General features: G+C 50.1%; 1 protein-coding gene across 4 annotated transcripts in view; it reads right to left on the bottom strand.

The window, feature by feature from the left end:
- The window catches only part of AP3B2 (adaptor related protein complex 3 subunit beta 2), a 50,577-nt gene extending 37,529 nt beyond the window's left edge, over positions 1-13,048 (bottom strand). For all 4 annotated transcript variants that reach the window (XM_025391657.1, XM_025391658.1, XM_025391659.1 and 1 more), the window contains exon 1: positions 12,731-13,048. In XM_025391657.1, coding sequence (XP_025247442.1) covers positions 12,731-12,843 — 113 coding nt within the window. In that variant the 5' untranslated portion in view covers positions 12,844-13,048. The remainder of the gene's footprint in view (positions 1-12,730) is intronic.
- Positions 13,049-14,146: the final 1,098 nt, after the last annotated feature.

Below are 14,146 nucleotides of genomic sequence, written 5' to 3'. Positions count from 1 at the left end.
TAAACCCATGAAAAAAGAATGTGTCTATATACAGCTGATAGAGTTGTGTGAAACTGATGCACTCATATGTTGCCAAGACAATTCCAAAATGTGGTGAGCAGCTGTGTGTGGGGACTCGCACAAACTAATTTCGCAGATGACACTCTGGTAACCCACAGCTTTGACCCAGGCACAAGAATTCAGCTTGAGAAATATCACCAGTGATAAAAATTAAAAATCAGGCTGGGCACAGTGACTAACGCCTGTAATCCCAGCACTTTGGGAGGCCGAGGCGGGCGGATCACAAGGCCAGGAGATCAAGACCATCCCGCTAACATGGTGAAACCCCGTCTCTACTAAACATACAAAAAAAATTAGCCAGGCGTGGTGGTGGGTGCCTGTAGTCCTAGCTACTCGGTAGGCTGAGGCAGGAGAAAGGCATGAACCCAGGAGGCGGAGCTTGCAGTGAGTCAACATCGCACCACTGCACTCCTGCCTGGGCAACAGATTGAGACTCCGTCTAAAAAAAAAAAAAATCATTGTGTGCAAAGTTAGTCACAGACATGCAACATTTAGAAATGATGGAAAATCAGAAATGTTTTCTGTTAGGAGAGGAAAGAACATGATAACAGCCATAAAGAGGCAAATGACTGCTGCTAATGCTAAGAAATGAGTGACAAATGCTGAGAGGAAGAGAACCCGATACAACACGCGCCTTAGTCACAGGGCTGCAGAAATGCGTGAGTACCTAATGTCAAATGAGAAGAGAAGCACTAAGAAGTCACTATCCCAAGAATTTTAGAAACTGTCTTTCCTAAAGAGATTTTTTATGGAAAGCAAAATAGAAAGATGATGCCTTCCAGCATTATCTGAGGCCCTCACTATCTGTCATGTGAGGACAGAAGAAAATATCGAGCCCCATCTTGTTATCTGAAACTCCCCCACCTGGGAGAATGTCCCCCAAATCCGAGGACATCTTCTACTCTCCCAGGGTCAGGCCAGGGCCCAAAGATAATCACCCTCTTACCCTCCCAAACACAGATGAGACTGTGAGTTTCTTAGTGGGTAGGAGGCTGAGCTCAGGACACCTGGGGCATGGACATAGGTACAGACCATTGAGCTGGGTAGGCCTGGGCAGCACCGAGGGCCTAGGAACAATGACAGAGCTGGGCACCAGCTTCCCTGAGATACAAATGCACAACACTGCACCCCAGGATCCTCCGTACGCACACCCCACAGACAACTACACATTGATACCACCCACATATACCACAGACACTCCCATGTCCCCTGACAGACATACCTACACCTCACGGACAGCTCATACAAACATACCTACAGGCCCCACAGACACTCGTAGAATCCATACATAAACCCACAAAATCCTGCCTACACAACACCCGGAGAAACACACTCCCCCACATATAGACACCTACCATAGAAAAACTCTACATACACAAACCCCCACACTTGGACACCCACACAACTCACCTACACACCTACAAACCCCCCAGACATATACCACCACGAGACCTCTCCCCACTCTCCCACACCCTCATAGAGACACACATATCCCATACATGTACCCCACAGACACATATCACAAGATCTCTCCCTGCTGCCCCACACCCTCATAGAGACACACACACCCCACACATGCCCCCTACAGACATAAACCACCACGAGACCTCTCCCTGCTTCCTTACACCCCCATAGAGACACACACACCACACATGTTTCCCCCCCAATACACACGCCACAGTCACATCTAATACACAGACAACTTGGACCAAACTTGGTCTCTCCAGTCTCATTCACCAAAATGGTCCAGTGGACTCCTAGTTGAGATTTTTGATGATAAATGTAGGCTTCTAAGATCAAATATATCCAGCCCCAGGAGTCCCCTGATCCCCTTCTGAGGGGTCACCCTGGGACAGCTTTTCCCTGGGCTTCCGTGGAAGGAGGGCCAAGTTTGCCCAATCTCCTTTAACTCTGGGTATTCCCTTCCTCACCACACCCAAAAATGCCACATGTGCCTGTCAAATGCACACACTCCAAGGCATCCTCCCCACCCAGCCTAGTGAGTACATTCCAGGCCCCTGAAGGAGAAGGGGAATGAGAGAGGGCAGGACCACTGGGCCTAAAGCAGCCAGCACAGGCAAGATTGACTGTGAATATGCACTGACACAGACCTATGCACTGACACAGACCACAGCAACCACCTACGGTGAGACCGCCCTGGGCCTCTCATCCTCACTCCCACCAGCTTCCATTCCCAAGAGGCAGACACAGGGACTAAGGCACAACAACACCCTAAGGCCATGAAACATTATCTCCCATAGTCAGATCCCCTTACACTGGGCTCACTCTGACCTGACCCCTAGTCTGACCTAGCCTGAGGGACTCTTCTGGGGGTGGCTGGAGCCAGCCAGGGGGTCCAGCATGGCACTGGAGGTCAGTCATGCTCACCTCCCTTGATATACACCTCCCTGCCACCTCTTATCACCTAAGTTCCAGTCTACTGGCAGGCAGTGGCTGGCCAAACCCTGTCTGTGCTTTATCCTGTCCCCAAACCTCATCCAGAGCCCACTCCAGTAGGGGCCTATGGGGAGAAAAAGGTCAAGGTGGGACCTCAACCCTCAAATATTTTACTATCCTCCTCTCCTCACTCATACCCTCAGCCCCCATACTGTGCCCCTGACCACCTTCTCTGCCCAGCCTGGACCCTAAATGCCAGCCTAAGCCTCTGTCTGAGGAGGTGGGTCCTGAAGATATCTGGGCTGAGTGCAGCTGCCCATCCCTAGCCTTCCTGGCTGTGTGAGTAGGGGGTTCCTGTGGGTTCCTCTATACCGTAGTGGCTGGCTCTGGCTCTGGCCAGCCTCTGGGCAAGGTCCTTCCAGAGATGCTTCTGGGGTCGTGTCTTCCTCCTGGGCCTGCAGCCACCGAAGCTCCTCAGGCTCTAAGGCCTGGTACCAGGGCGGTGGCCCACCTTCGGGAGCCAGCACAGGGCTAGCAGCCTCTCGATCAGCTCCGCAGGCCCCTCTGACCCTGGGCCTCACCACCGCCCCCGGGAGTTGAAGGAATCGCTGCATCAGGTCCTTCTCCAGGATAGGACTGAGCTGGCCAGGGCACTGGGGCTCCTGTCATAGTTGCCAGACGGCCCGCCCCCAAAACTTGGTAACCAGATACTGGCAGGGAGGGAGGCTCCGGTTTCCTTTTCACTGCTCAGAGACAAGGCCTCTGGAGGGACAGAAGGGCAGGGACGGGGGACCAAGCCTACCCCCAGTCTCTGGGCAAGGGACTAGAGGGTCAGTGGAGTTGATAGAGAGGTGAGAGATGCCCTCTTCAGCTCCAATCCCACCACCACAATTAGACTGCAGCCTCCTGAGAAATCTTATATACCCTCTTCTCACTGACCCTAGGCATCTTAATCCTCACCTGCCTTTCCAGAACCAATACTTGATTTATTCCTTCCCATCAACCTTCTTTTATCTCTACTTCCTCCTAGCACCCTCCCCCACAACCCCTGTGTCCATCCCTCCAACTGGCTCACATCCTTGGCCCTCTTGTCCCACTAGTCTCTAATGCCACTGGCCTGCCAGTGGTGGGTGGCTTTTTTTTTTTTTTTTTGAGATCAAGTTTCACTCTTGTTGCCCAGGCTGGAGTACAATGGCATGATCTCGGCTCACTGCAACCTCCGTCTCCTGGGTTCAAGCGATTCTCCTGCCTCAGCCTCCCAAGTAGGTGGGATTACAGGCATACGCCACCACGCCTGGCTAACTTTCGTATTTTTAGTAGAGACGAGGTTTCTCCATGTTGGTCAGGCTGGTCTGAAACTCCCAACCTTAGGTGATCTGCCCAACTCAGCCTCCCAAAGTGCTGGGATTACAGGTGTGAGTCACTGCACCTGGCCTGGCTGGCTTTATTCACTGTATTTGAAACCCCTTTGACCCTCAAGTCCCCATTCCCAGCCTTGCCCTTATGGCTTCACTACCTGGTTCCCAAAAAAGGGAAAGGCTTTAGATGAAATCCCCTGCATCTCCCTGCCCCAGACTCCCATCCATCTGCATTTATTTACTTATTTATTTATTTAGAGATGGAGTCTCACTCTGTTGCCCAGGCTGGAGTGCAGTGGTGCCATCTCAGCTCACTGTAATCTCCGCCTCCCCGGTTCAAGTGATTCTCCTGCTTCAGCCTCCTGAGTAGCTGGGATTACAGGCATTCGTTACCACAACTGGCTAATTTTTGTATTTTTAGTAGAGAGGGGGTTTCGACATGTTGGCCAGGCTAGTCTCAAACTTTTGATCTCAAGTGCTCTGCCCGCCTCGGCTTCCCAAAGTGCTAGAATTACAGGCATGAGCCACTGTACCCAGTCTCCATCTGCATTATACTCTCCTCTCCTCCTGCCCTCTTCCCTCTAGGCAGAGCTGGTCCTCCCTGCTTCCAGGCTAGACCTCCCACCCAGCTCAGTAAGCCTCCCCTCCCATCACTCAGCGTTCTGTACTTCCTTTCTTCCCTTCAGCCTCTTTCTCACCAATTGCTCCTTCCCATCAGCAGTTAAACTTGCTCGAGGCTCTCCCAGTCTAATATTAACAATAAACAAAAACGTAGAGTCATACATTTTAGGAAACAAACAAACAAAAAAAACCCAAAATAACAAAATAGACAAAATTCCTTGAACTGAGGTTCTCCTCCAGCAGCTTTCTCTTTTACAGTCAAATTTCTTGAAAGCAAAATTCCCATCCACTGTTTTATCTATTCACCTCCTATGTGATCCTTTATTCATTTAAATCTGGCTTTAGATGCCGATTTAGAATTTGGAGTTGAAGGGTCATGATCTCTGCAACTTAAAATGGTTCAACCAAAAAAAATATACGAATAGATGGTTACATAAAGCAAATATGGCACGATGTCAATGACAGTTGAATCTAGATGTATGATATACATGTGTTCATTGTACTATTAATTTCATTTTTCTATATGTTTTAAATCATGTACAACAGAATGTTGGGAAATAAATAATCTAGCTCCTGTTCTCCACATTTTGCCAGAATTTGTCTCCCAGGGCAGAAGGTGGGGAATAGAGTAGAAAGGAATTGAGCTCTTCTTTGTCAACCAATGGTCATAATTTTTTTTCCTTGTTTGATTTGACCTTAATGGGCATTGAAACTACTGACCACTCCCTCCTTGAAATTACACTGTTTTCTTTCAGCCTTTAGTTCACTTCTTGGGTACCTTGAAACACTTTCCACTGTTCTTTGGTCACCTCTGATGTTGGTATCTTCAGGGTTCTGACTTATGCAGTGTCTGAACTCATTTTATACCTTCTCCCTGAGTTATCTTCACTTCTGTGGCTTTAATTAACATATATATGTTAATAATTCCCTAATCTCTCTCCTGGAACCAAAATCGTAATATCCAGCTACCTAATAGGGTAATATGTCCCTCAGAGTTTACAATCTCAGTATGTCCAAAGCTGGGCTCAACATTAATTTTCCACAAATTTACTTGTAACATCTTTATTTCCAATTACACCATCATCCATCCAGTTGCAGGAACTAGTAACCTGAGTAACATTCTTGTCAGCCCTCTGAGCACAAGCTAAGCCATCATATCCCCTGTGACCTGCACTATACATCCAGAGGGCCTGAAGTAACTGAAGAGTCACAAAAGAAGTGAAAATGACTTGTTCCTGTCTTAACTGATGACACTACCTTGTGAAATTCCTTCTCCTGGCTCATTCTGGCTCAAAAGCTCCCCCACTGAGCACCTTGTGTCTCCGGCCCCTGCCCACCAGAGAACAACCCCCTTTGACTATAATTTGACTACCCAAATCCTATAAAACGGCCCCACCCCTATCTCCCTTTGCTGACTCTTTTTTCAGACTCAGCCAGCCTGCACCCAGGTGATTAAAAAGCTTTATTGCTCACACAAAGCCTGTTTGGTGGTCTCTTCACATGGACGTGCATGAAATTTGGTGCCATGACTTGGATCGGGGGACCTCCCTTGGGAGATCAATCTCCTGTCCTCCTGCTCTTTGCTCTGAAAAGAAAGATCAACCTACAACCTCGGGTCCTCAGACAAACCAGCCCAAGGAGTATCTCACCAATTTTAAATAGGATAAGCGGCCTCTTTTTACTCTCTTCTCCAGCCTCTCTCACTATCCCTCAACCTCTTTCTCCTTTCAATCTTGGCGCCATCTTTCAGTCTCTCCCTTCTCTTAATTTCAGTTCCTTTCGTTTTCTGGTAGAGACAGAGGAGATGCGTTTTATCCATGAACCCAAAACTCCATCACCGGTCACGGACTCAGGAAGACAGTCTTCCCTTGGTGTTTAATCACTGTGGGGACGCCTGCTTGATTATTCACCCACGTTTTGGAGGTGTCTGATCACCACGGGGATGACTGCCTTGATCCTTCACCCTTTGTGGCAAGCACCACTTTTTGGGGGCCAAGCGCCCCCCACCCCTTCTCCACTTTCCTGGGGGGCAAGCACCCCTGATCCCTTCTCTCTGTGTCTCTACCCTCTCTTTTCTCTCCACTTTCCTGGGGGGCAAGCACCACCCACCCCTTCTCTCCATGTCTCTACCCTCTCTTTTCTCTGAGCTTGCCTCCATCACTATGGGCAACATTCCACCCTCCATTCCTCCTTCTTCTCCCTTAGCCTGTGTTCTCAAGAACTTAAAACCTCTTCAATTCACACCTGACCTAAAACCTAAATGCCTTATTTTCTTCTGCAATGCCGCTTAACCCCAATAGAAACTCGACAATGATTCCAAATAGCCAGAAAATGGCACTTTCGATTTTTCCATCCTACAAGATCTAGGTAATTCTTGTCGTAAAATGGGCAAACGGTCTGTGGTGCCTGATGTCCAGGCATTCTTTTACACATCTGTCCCTCCCTAGTCTCTGTTCCCAGTGCGACTCGTCCCAAATCCTCCTTCTTTCCCTCCTGCCTGTCCCCTCAGTCCCAACCCCAAGCATTGCTGAGTCTTTTCAATCTTCCTTTTCTACCAACCCATCTGACCTCTCACCTCATCCCCAGAATACTCCTCAGGTGGCTCCCCACCAGGCTGAATCAGACTCCAGTTCTTCCTCAGCTTCTGCTCCTCCGCCCTATAATCCTTCTATCACCTCCTCTCCCCACACCCAGTCCAGCTTACAGTTTTGTTCCACGACTAGCCCTCCCCGACCTGCCCAACAATTTCCTCTTAAAGAGGTGGCTGGAGCTAAAGGCATAGTCAAGGTTAATGCTCCTTTTTCTTTATCCGACCTCTCCCAAATCAGTTAGCATTTAGGTTCTTTTTCATCAAATATAAAAACCCAGCCCAGTTCATGGCTCGTTTGGCAGCAACCCTGAGATGCTTTACAGCCCTAAATCCTAAAAGGTCAAAAGGCTATCTTATTCTCAATATACATTTTATTACCCAATCTGCTCCCAACACTACATAAAACTCCAAAATTTAAATTCCGACCCTCAAACCCCACAACAGGACTTCATTAACCTCACCTTCAAGGTGTACAATAATAGAATAGAGGCAGCCAAGTAACAGTGTATTTCTGAGTTGCAATTCCTTGCCTCCACTGTGAGAGAAACCCTAGCCACATCTCCAGCACACAAGAACTTCAAAATGCCTAAGCTGCAGCAGTCAAACATTCCTATAGGACCTTCTCCATCAGGATCTTGCTTCAAGTACCAGAAATCTGGCCACTGGGCCAAGGAATGCCCGCAGCCTGGGATTCCTCCTAAGCCTTGTCCCATCTGTGCGGGACCCCACTGGAAATCGGACTGTCCAACTCACCCGGCAGCCACTCCCAGAACCCCTGGACCTCTGGCCCAATGCTCTCTGACTGATTCCTTCCCAAATCTTCTCGGCTTAGCGGCTGAAGACTGATGGTGCCCAATCACCTCGGAAGCTTCCTGGACCATCACAGATGCTTTGGGTAACTCTTACAGTGGAGGGTAAGTCTGTCCCCTTCTTAATCAATGGAGGCTACCAACTCCACATTACCTTCTTTTCAAAGGCCTATTTCCTTTGCCTCCATAACTGTTGTGGGTATTGATGGCCAGGCTTCTAAACCTCTTAAAACTCCCCAACTCTGGTGCCAACTTGGACAATAGTTCTTTTACGCACTCCTTTTCACTTATCCCCACCTGCCCAGTTCCCTTATTAGGTTGAGACATTTTAACTAAATTATATGCTTCCCTGACTATTCCTAGGCTACAGCCACACCTCATTGCTGCCCTTTTCCCCAGTTCAAAGCCTCCTTCGCATCCTCCCCTTGTATCTCCCCACCTTAATCCTCAAGCATAGGACACCTCTATTCCCTCCTTGGCAACCGATCATGTACCCCTCACCATCCCATTAAAACCTAATCACCCTTACCCTGCTCAACGCCAATATCCCATCCCACAGCAGGCTTTAAAAGGATTAAAGCCTGGTATCACTCGCCTGTTACAGCATGGCCTTTTAAAGCCTATAAACTCTCCTTACAATTCCCCCATTTTACCTGTCCAAAAGTCGGACAAGTCTTACAAGTTAGTTCAGGATCTGCATCTTATCAACCAAATTGTTTTGCCTATCCACCCCATGGTGCCAAACCCATATACTCTCTTATCCTCAAAACCTCCCTCCACAACCCATTATTCTGTTCTGGATCTCAAACATGCTTTCTTTACTATTCATTTGCACCCTTCATCCCAGCCTTTCTTCGCTTTCACTTGGACTGACCCTGACACCCATCAGGCTCAGCAAACTACCTGGGCTGTACTGCCGCAAGGCTTCACGGACAGCCCCCATTACTTCAGTCAAGCCCAAATTTCTTCCTCATCTGCTACCTATCTCAGCATAATTCTCATGAAAACACACGTGCTCTCCCTGCTGATCATGTCCAGCTAATCTCCCAAACCCCAATCCCTTCTACGAAATAACAGCTCCTTTCCTTCCTAGGCATAGTTAGATACTTCTGCCTTTGGATACCTAGTTTTACCATCCTGACTAAACCATCATATAAACTCACAAAAGCAAACCTAGCTGATTCCACAGATCCTAAATCCTTTCACCACTCCTTTCCGTTCCTTAAAAACAGCCCTAGAAGCTGCTCCCACACTAGCTCTCCCTAACTCATCCCAACCCTTTTTCATCACACACAGCCAAAGTGCAGGGCTGTGCAGTCAGAATTCTTACACAACAGCCAGGACCGCACCCTGTAGCCTTTCTGTCCAAACAACTTGACCTTACTGTTTTAGCCTAGTCCGCATGTCTGCGTGTGGCAGCTGCCACTGCTTTAATACTTTTAGAGGCCCTCAAAATCACAAACTATGCTCAACTCACTCTCGACAGTTCTCATAACTTCCAAAATCTATTTTCTTCCTCACACCTGACACATATACTTTCTGCCCCCCTCCACTACCTCTCAGAAAGCCAAACTCATTGCCTTAACTCGGGCCCTCACTCTTGCAAAGGGACTATGCATCAATATTTATACTGACTCTAAATATGCCTTCCATACCATGCACCACCATGCTGTTATATGGGCGAAAAGAGGTTTCCTCACTATGCAAGGGTCCTCCATCATTAATTCCTCTTTAATAAAAACTCTCCTCAAGGCAGATTTACTTCCAAAGGAAGCTGGAGTCATTCACTGCAAGGGCCGTCAAAAGATCCCGTCAGTCAGGGCAATGTTTATGCTGATAACGTAGCTAAAAAAGCAGGTAGCTCCAACTTCTGTCCCTCATGGCCAGTTTTTCTCCTCTTCAGTCACTCCCACCTACCGCCCCACTGAAACTTCCACTTATGAGTCTCTTCCCACACAAGGCAAATGGTTCTTAGCCCAAGGAAAATATCTCCTTCTAGCCTCACAGGCCCATTCTATTCTGTTGTCATTTCATAACCTCTTCCATGTAGGTTGCAAGCCACTAGCCTGCCTCTTAGAACCTCACATTTCCTTTCCATTGTGGAAATCTATTCTGAAGGAAATCACTTCTCAGTGTTCCATCTGCTATTCTACTACTCCTCAGGGATTGTTCAAGCCCCCTCCCTTCCCTACACCTCAAGCTCAGAGATTTACCCCTTCCCAGGACAGGCAAATTGACTTTACTCACATGCCCCAAGTCAGGAAACTAAAATACCTCTTGGTCTGGGCAGACACTTTCACTGGACGGGTAGATGCCTTTCCCACAGGGTCTGAGAAGGATACTGCAGTCATTTCTTCCCTTCCGTCAGACATAATTCCTCAGTTTGGCCTTGCCACCTCTATACAGTCCAATAACACACCAGCCTTTACTAGTCAAATCACCCAAGCAGTTTCTCAGGCTCTTGGTATTCAGTGAAACCTTCATACCACTTACTGTCCTCAATCTTCAGAAAAGGTAGAACAGACTAATGGTCTTTTAAAAATACACGTCACCAAGCTCAGCCCCCAACTTAAAAAGGACTGGACAATACTTTTACCACTTGCCCCTCTCAGAATTCGGGGCTGTCTCGGAATGCTACAGGGTACAGCCCATTTGAGCTCCTGTATGGACACTCCTTTTTATTAGGCCCCAGTCTCATTCCAGACACCAGATCAACTTGGCTGTGCCCCAAAAAATTTGTCATCCCTACTATCTTCTGACTAGTCATACTCCTATTCACCGTTCTCAACTACTCATAAATGCCCTGCTCTTGTTTACACTGCCGGTTTACATTGCTTCTCCAAGCCATCACAACTGATGTCTCCTGGTGTTATCCTCAAACCGCCACTCTTAACTCCCTCTTAAAGTAAATAAATAATCTTTGCTGGCAGGGCTATGCTGAACCTCCTTGGGCACTCTAATTGGATGTCCTGGGTCCTCCCAATTCTTAGTCCTTTAATACCTGTTTTTCTCCTTCTCTAAATTCCATTTAGTTTTTCAATTCATACAAAACTGTATCCAGGCCATCACCAATAATTCTATAAGACAAACGTTTCTTCTAACAACCTCACAATATCACCCCTTACCACAAAATCTTCCTTCAGCTTAATCTCTCCCACTCTAGGTTCCCACGCTGCCCCTAATCCCGCTCGAAGCAGCCCTTTGAGGCTCTGGAGAAGCAGTATCTCTCCATACCACCCCCCTCAAAATTTTTGCTGCCAACACGTCAACACTATTTTATGTTATTTTTCTTATTAATAAAAAGACAGGAATGTCAGGCCTCTGAGCCCAAGCTAAGCCATCATATCCCTTGTGACCTACACATATACATCCAGATGGCCTGAAGGAACTGAAGAATCACAAAAGAAGTGAAAATGGCTTGTTCCTGCCTTAACTGATGACACTACCTTGTGAAATTTCTTCTCCTGGCTCATCCTGGCTCAAAAACTCCCCCACTGAGCACCTTGTGTCTCCTGCCCCTGCCCGCCAGAGAACAACCCCCTTTGACTATAATTTGACTACCCAAATCCTATAAAACGGCCCCACCCCTATCTCCCTTTGCTGACTCTTTTTTCAGACTCAGCCTGCCTGCACCCAGGTGATTAAAAAGTTTTATTGCTCACACAAAACCTGTTTGGTGGTCTCTTCACACAGATGTGCATGAAAATCCTCATCTTCTCCCCCTGTCCCTCAAACCCCCACCCAATATCCAATTAATCATCAGGTCTGAGGCTTCCTCCTCTTCCACAGCCTCAAATTTTCTGCCTCTCCCCTGGTCTAGGTCACCATCATGCCCGGCCTGTGAACTTCAAGACCCACCTCGCTTGTCTCTTGCTCAATCTGACCCACCTCCAATCTCTTCTCCACAATGCAGCAGCCTGAGTTCCTTCTAAAATATAAATCTGATTATGTCGCCTGCTTAAAACCCTTCAGGAGTCCTCCCCACCCTCTTTTCTGGTCAGTCCAGTGGCTCACACAGATGGCTCTCAACCTTCCTGAAAGCCCTTTCCTCTGCCTGGAACATACCTCAGGCTCCTGTCTCCCTTCTCTCTGGCACCAGAGACCAGGTCCTCTCCCTGCTTCCACAGCCCCCATTACACTCAACTGTCCCTGACTGCTTTTTTATCTGTGCTCCCCTCTAGAGCAACCTGAGGACAAGAAGGGTCTCATGTTCACAGTTGTATTCCGTGACTGGTTCAGGACTCGACACAGCTGGCTTTTCATAAATGCTTGTAGCAGAATTTATGAATAAACAAATGAAGAAACAAACGAAAGAATCAAAGGTGGGGGAGGGTGTGAAGGTGGAGTTGAACTATAGGGGCAATGCCGGGAGCAGGAATGTGACGGTCGGATGGAGATGGGGACCAGCGGGAGGGGAAATGAATTTGCAGCAGGGGCCAGGCTGGGAGGCTGTGCAAGCACATCTAGGGCCTGCCTTCCTGGAGAGGCCCCAGGCTCAAACTCAAGTTCGCTGACTCAGACTCCTCCCCCACATTTTTGGGAAGCCAACCCGCCTAGCACGAAAAAGGAAGGGAACCCGTAACGCAACGCTGCAAACCAGAGAAACACCTGGAACCGGTGGGTTTCTCCTCCCCAAACCGAGCTGGCCCATCCCCCGCCAGCCCCTATCCACCCCGCGCCGCGTCCTAGGGGCCGGGGTGCCAGCGATACCCGCGCTGGGCCGGGGCTCCAGGCCGCAAGAGGGGGCTCGGCGGGCTTCCGGTCGGCGCGGCCGGGGCGGCGCTGGGTCCGGGCGCTGTCCATGGTGCCCGCGCGCCTCGCACCGGCCCCGGCCCCGGCCCCGGCCCTGGCCCCGGCCCCAGCCCTCCCGCGAGCCTCCTCGCGGGCTCCCTCACCGCTTGTAGTCGGAGGAGAAGATGCCGCCGCTCGCGGGGTCGTGGCCGTACTCGGGCTCCCCGGGGCCAGCGGAGCCGCCCTTGTCTTCGCTGTAGGCGGGGGCGGCAGACATGGGGCGGCCAGGGAGAAGACTTCGCCGAGGAGGAGGTTGCGGGGCCGGAGGCCGGTTGAAGCCGAGGAACGGAACGCAGGCCGGTACGGGCCGGGCTGGCGAGGCCGGCGGCGCGGCAGGGGTTCAGCAGAGACCACAGTGTGCGGCGGCGGAGGCTGCGCGCGGATTTCTCAATCAGGGCCGCGCGCTGAGGTCTTAAAGGCACCAGCGCCAGCCGAGCGGAGGGCGAGTCCGCGAGGAGGCGACAGGGGCGGTGCAGCAGGGCCTGGCCCCGCCCATCCCTCGGAAATGCCCTCGCTTCAGGGCGTCTTCTGCCCTTTAAAGCGACTTGGCTCATCTCCAGGTCTGAAAGTGGGCGAGGCAGCTGGACGGACGCTGGGACCGTCTTCCAGGGGATGCGGAACACCTGCCCCCACCCCCGACCACCTGGCCTCGGCGGAACGGGCTTCTGGGGCTCCGTTCTCCCCAGACGCGCGAGCGGATGCTCCCCCACGCCGTGGGGGGAAAGCGGAGATCTGGAGAGAAGGCTGTGCCCGCAGGCTGGGAGTTCTAGAGCGGGAAGGGATCACCGCACCCGAGGACCGGCTTCAGATACCTAAGGACGCTCTCTTTCCCGCCTCACCTTTCCTACAAAATCTGGCTTGGCAGCAGGAAGCTCTTCGGCTTCCTGGAGGTGGCGGAATTTAAGGAATTAAGGTCAGGGAGCTCCGAGGAGCCCTTGCGGGCTTAGAGAGATGGGGAACAGGATACAGAGGACGGTGAACATCTAATTAAGCTTCGGAAAGTAGTTTAATGAATCTTTCTGAAGCCTCCACGTCCACCCAGGAGGGCCCAAGGTCATGCTTAATCCGGGGACACGTCCACATCCACTGACACTTGAAAAGGAAGAGAGAGGGTCTGGTGTGACCACCAGGACTCCTGAGTCATGTGAGACCTCCAGTGAGTACCTCCCTAGACCGAGGTACCCCTAGGCCCAAGGAAGGAGGGCTTGGATCAGATGGGCTGGGGGAAGAGGGAGGATTCAGTTGGGCCCGAATTTGGGGCATCAGTTTAGGTGGCTGGAGTCTCTTAGCTAGGCATGGGGACTGGAGGAGTTCCTAAGGCCTGAATCCTGGTCTGTAGACTAGCATCCCGAAGTATCCATGGGCAGAATTGGCGGGCCTGCCTGGGAAGGAGTGGGGCCCAAAAACGTGGAGCTTGACTCAGTAGAAAAGTTCTATTGGAGGTCATTCTATTGGGGTAAGATTCTGTTGGAGTAATGGGAAGGTTCTATTGGGATAACCTAGACAAGTGGGTGGGTCTG

The sequence above is a fragment of the Theropithecus gelada genome, chromosome 7b (genome assembly GCF_003255815.1).
Source record: "Theropithecus gelada isolate Dixy chromosome 7b, Tgel_1.0, whole genome shotgun sequence".
NCBI lineage: Eukaryota > Metazoa > Chordata > Mammalia > Primates > Cercopithecidae > Theropithecus > Theropithecus gelada.
The sequence above is the reverse complement of the archived record's forward strand: the minus strand, read 5'-3'. Positions and strand labels throughout refer to the sequence as shown.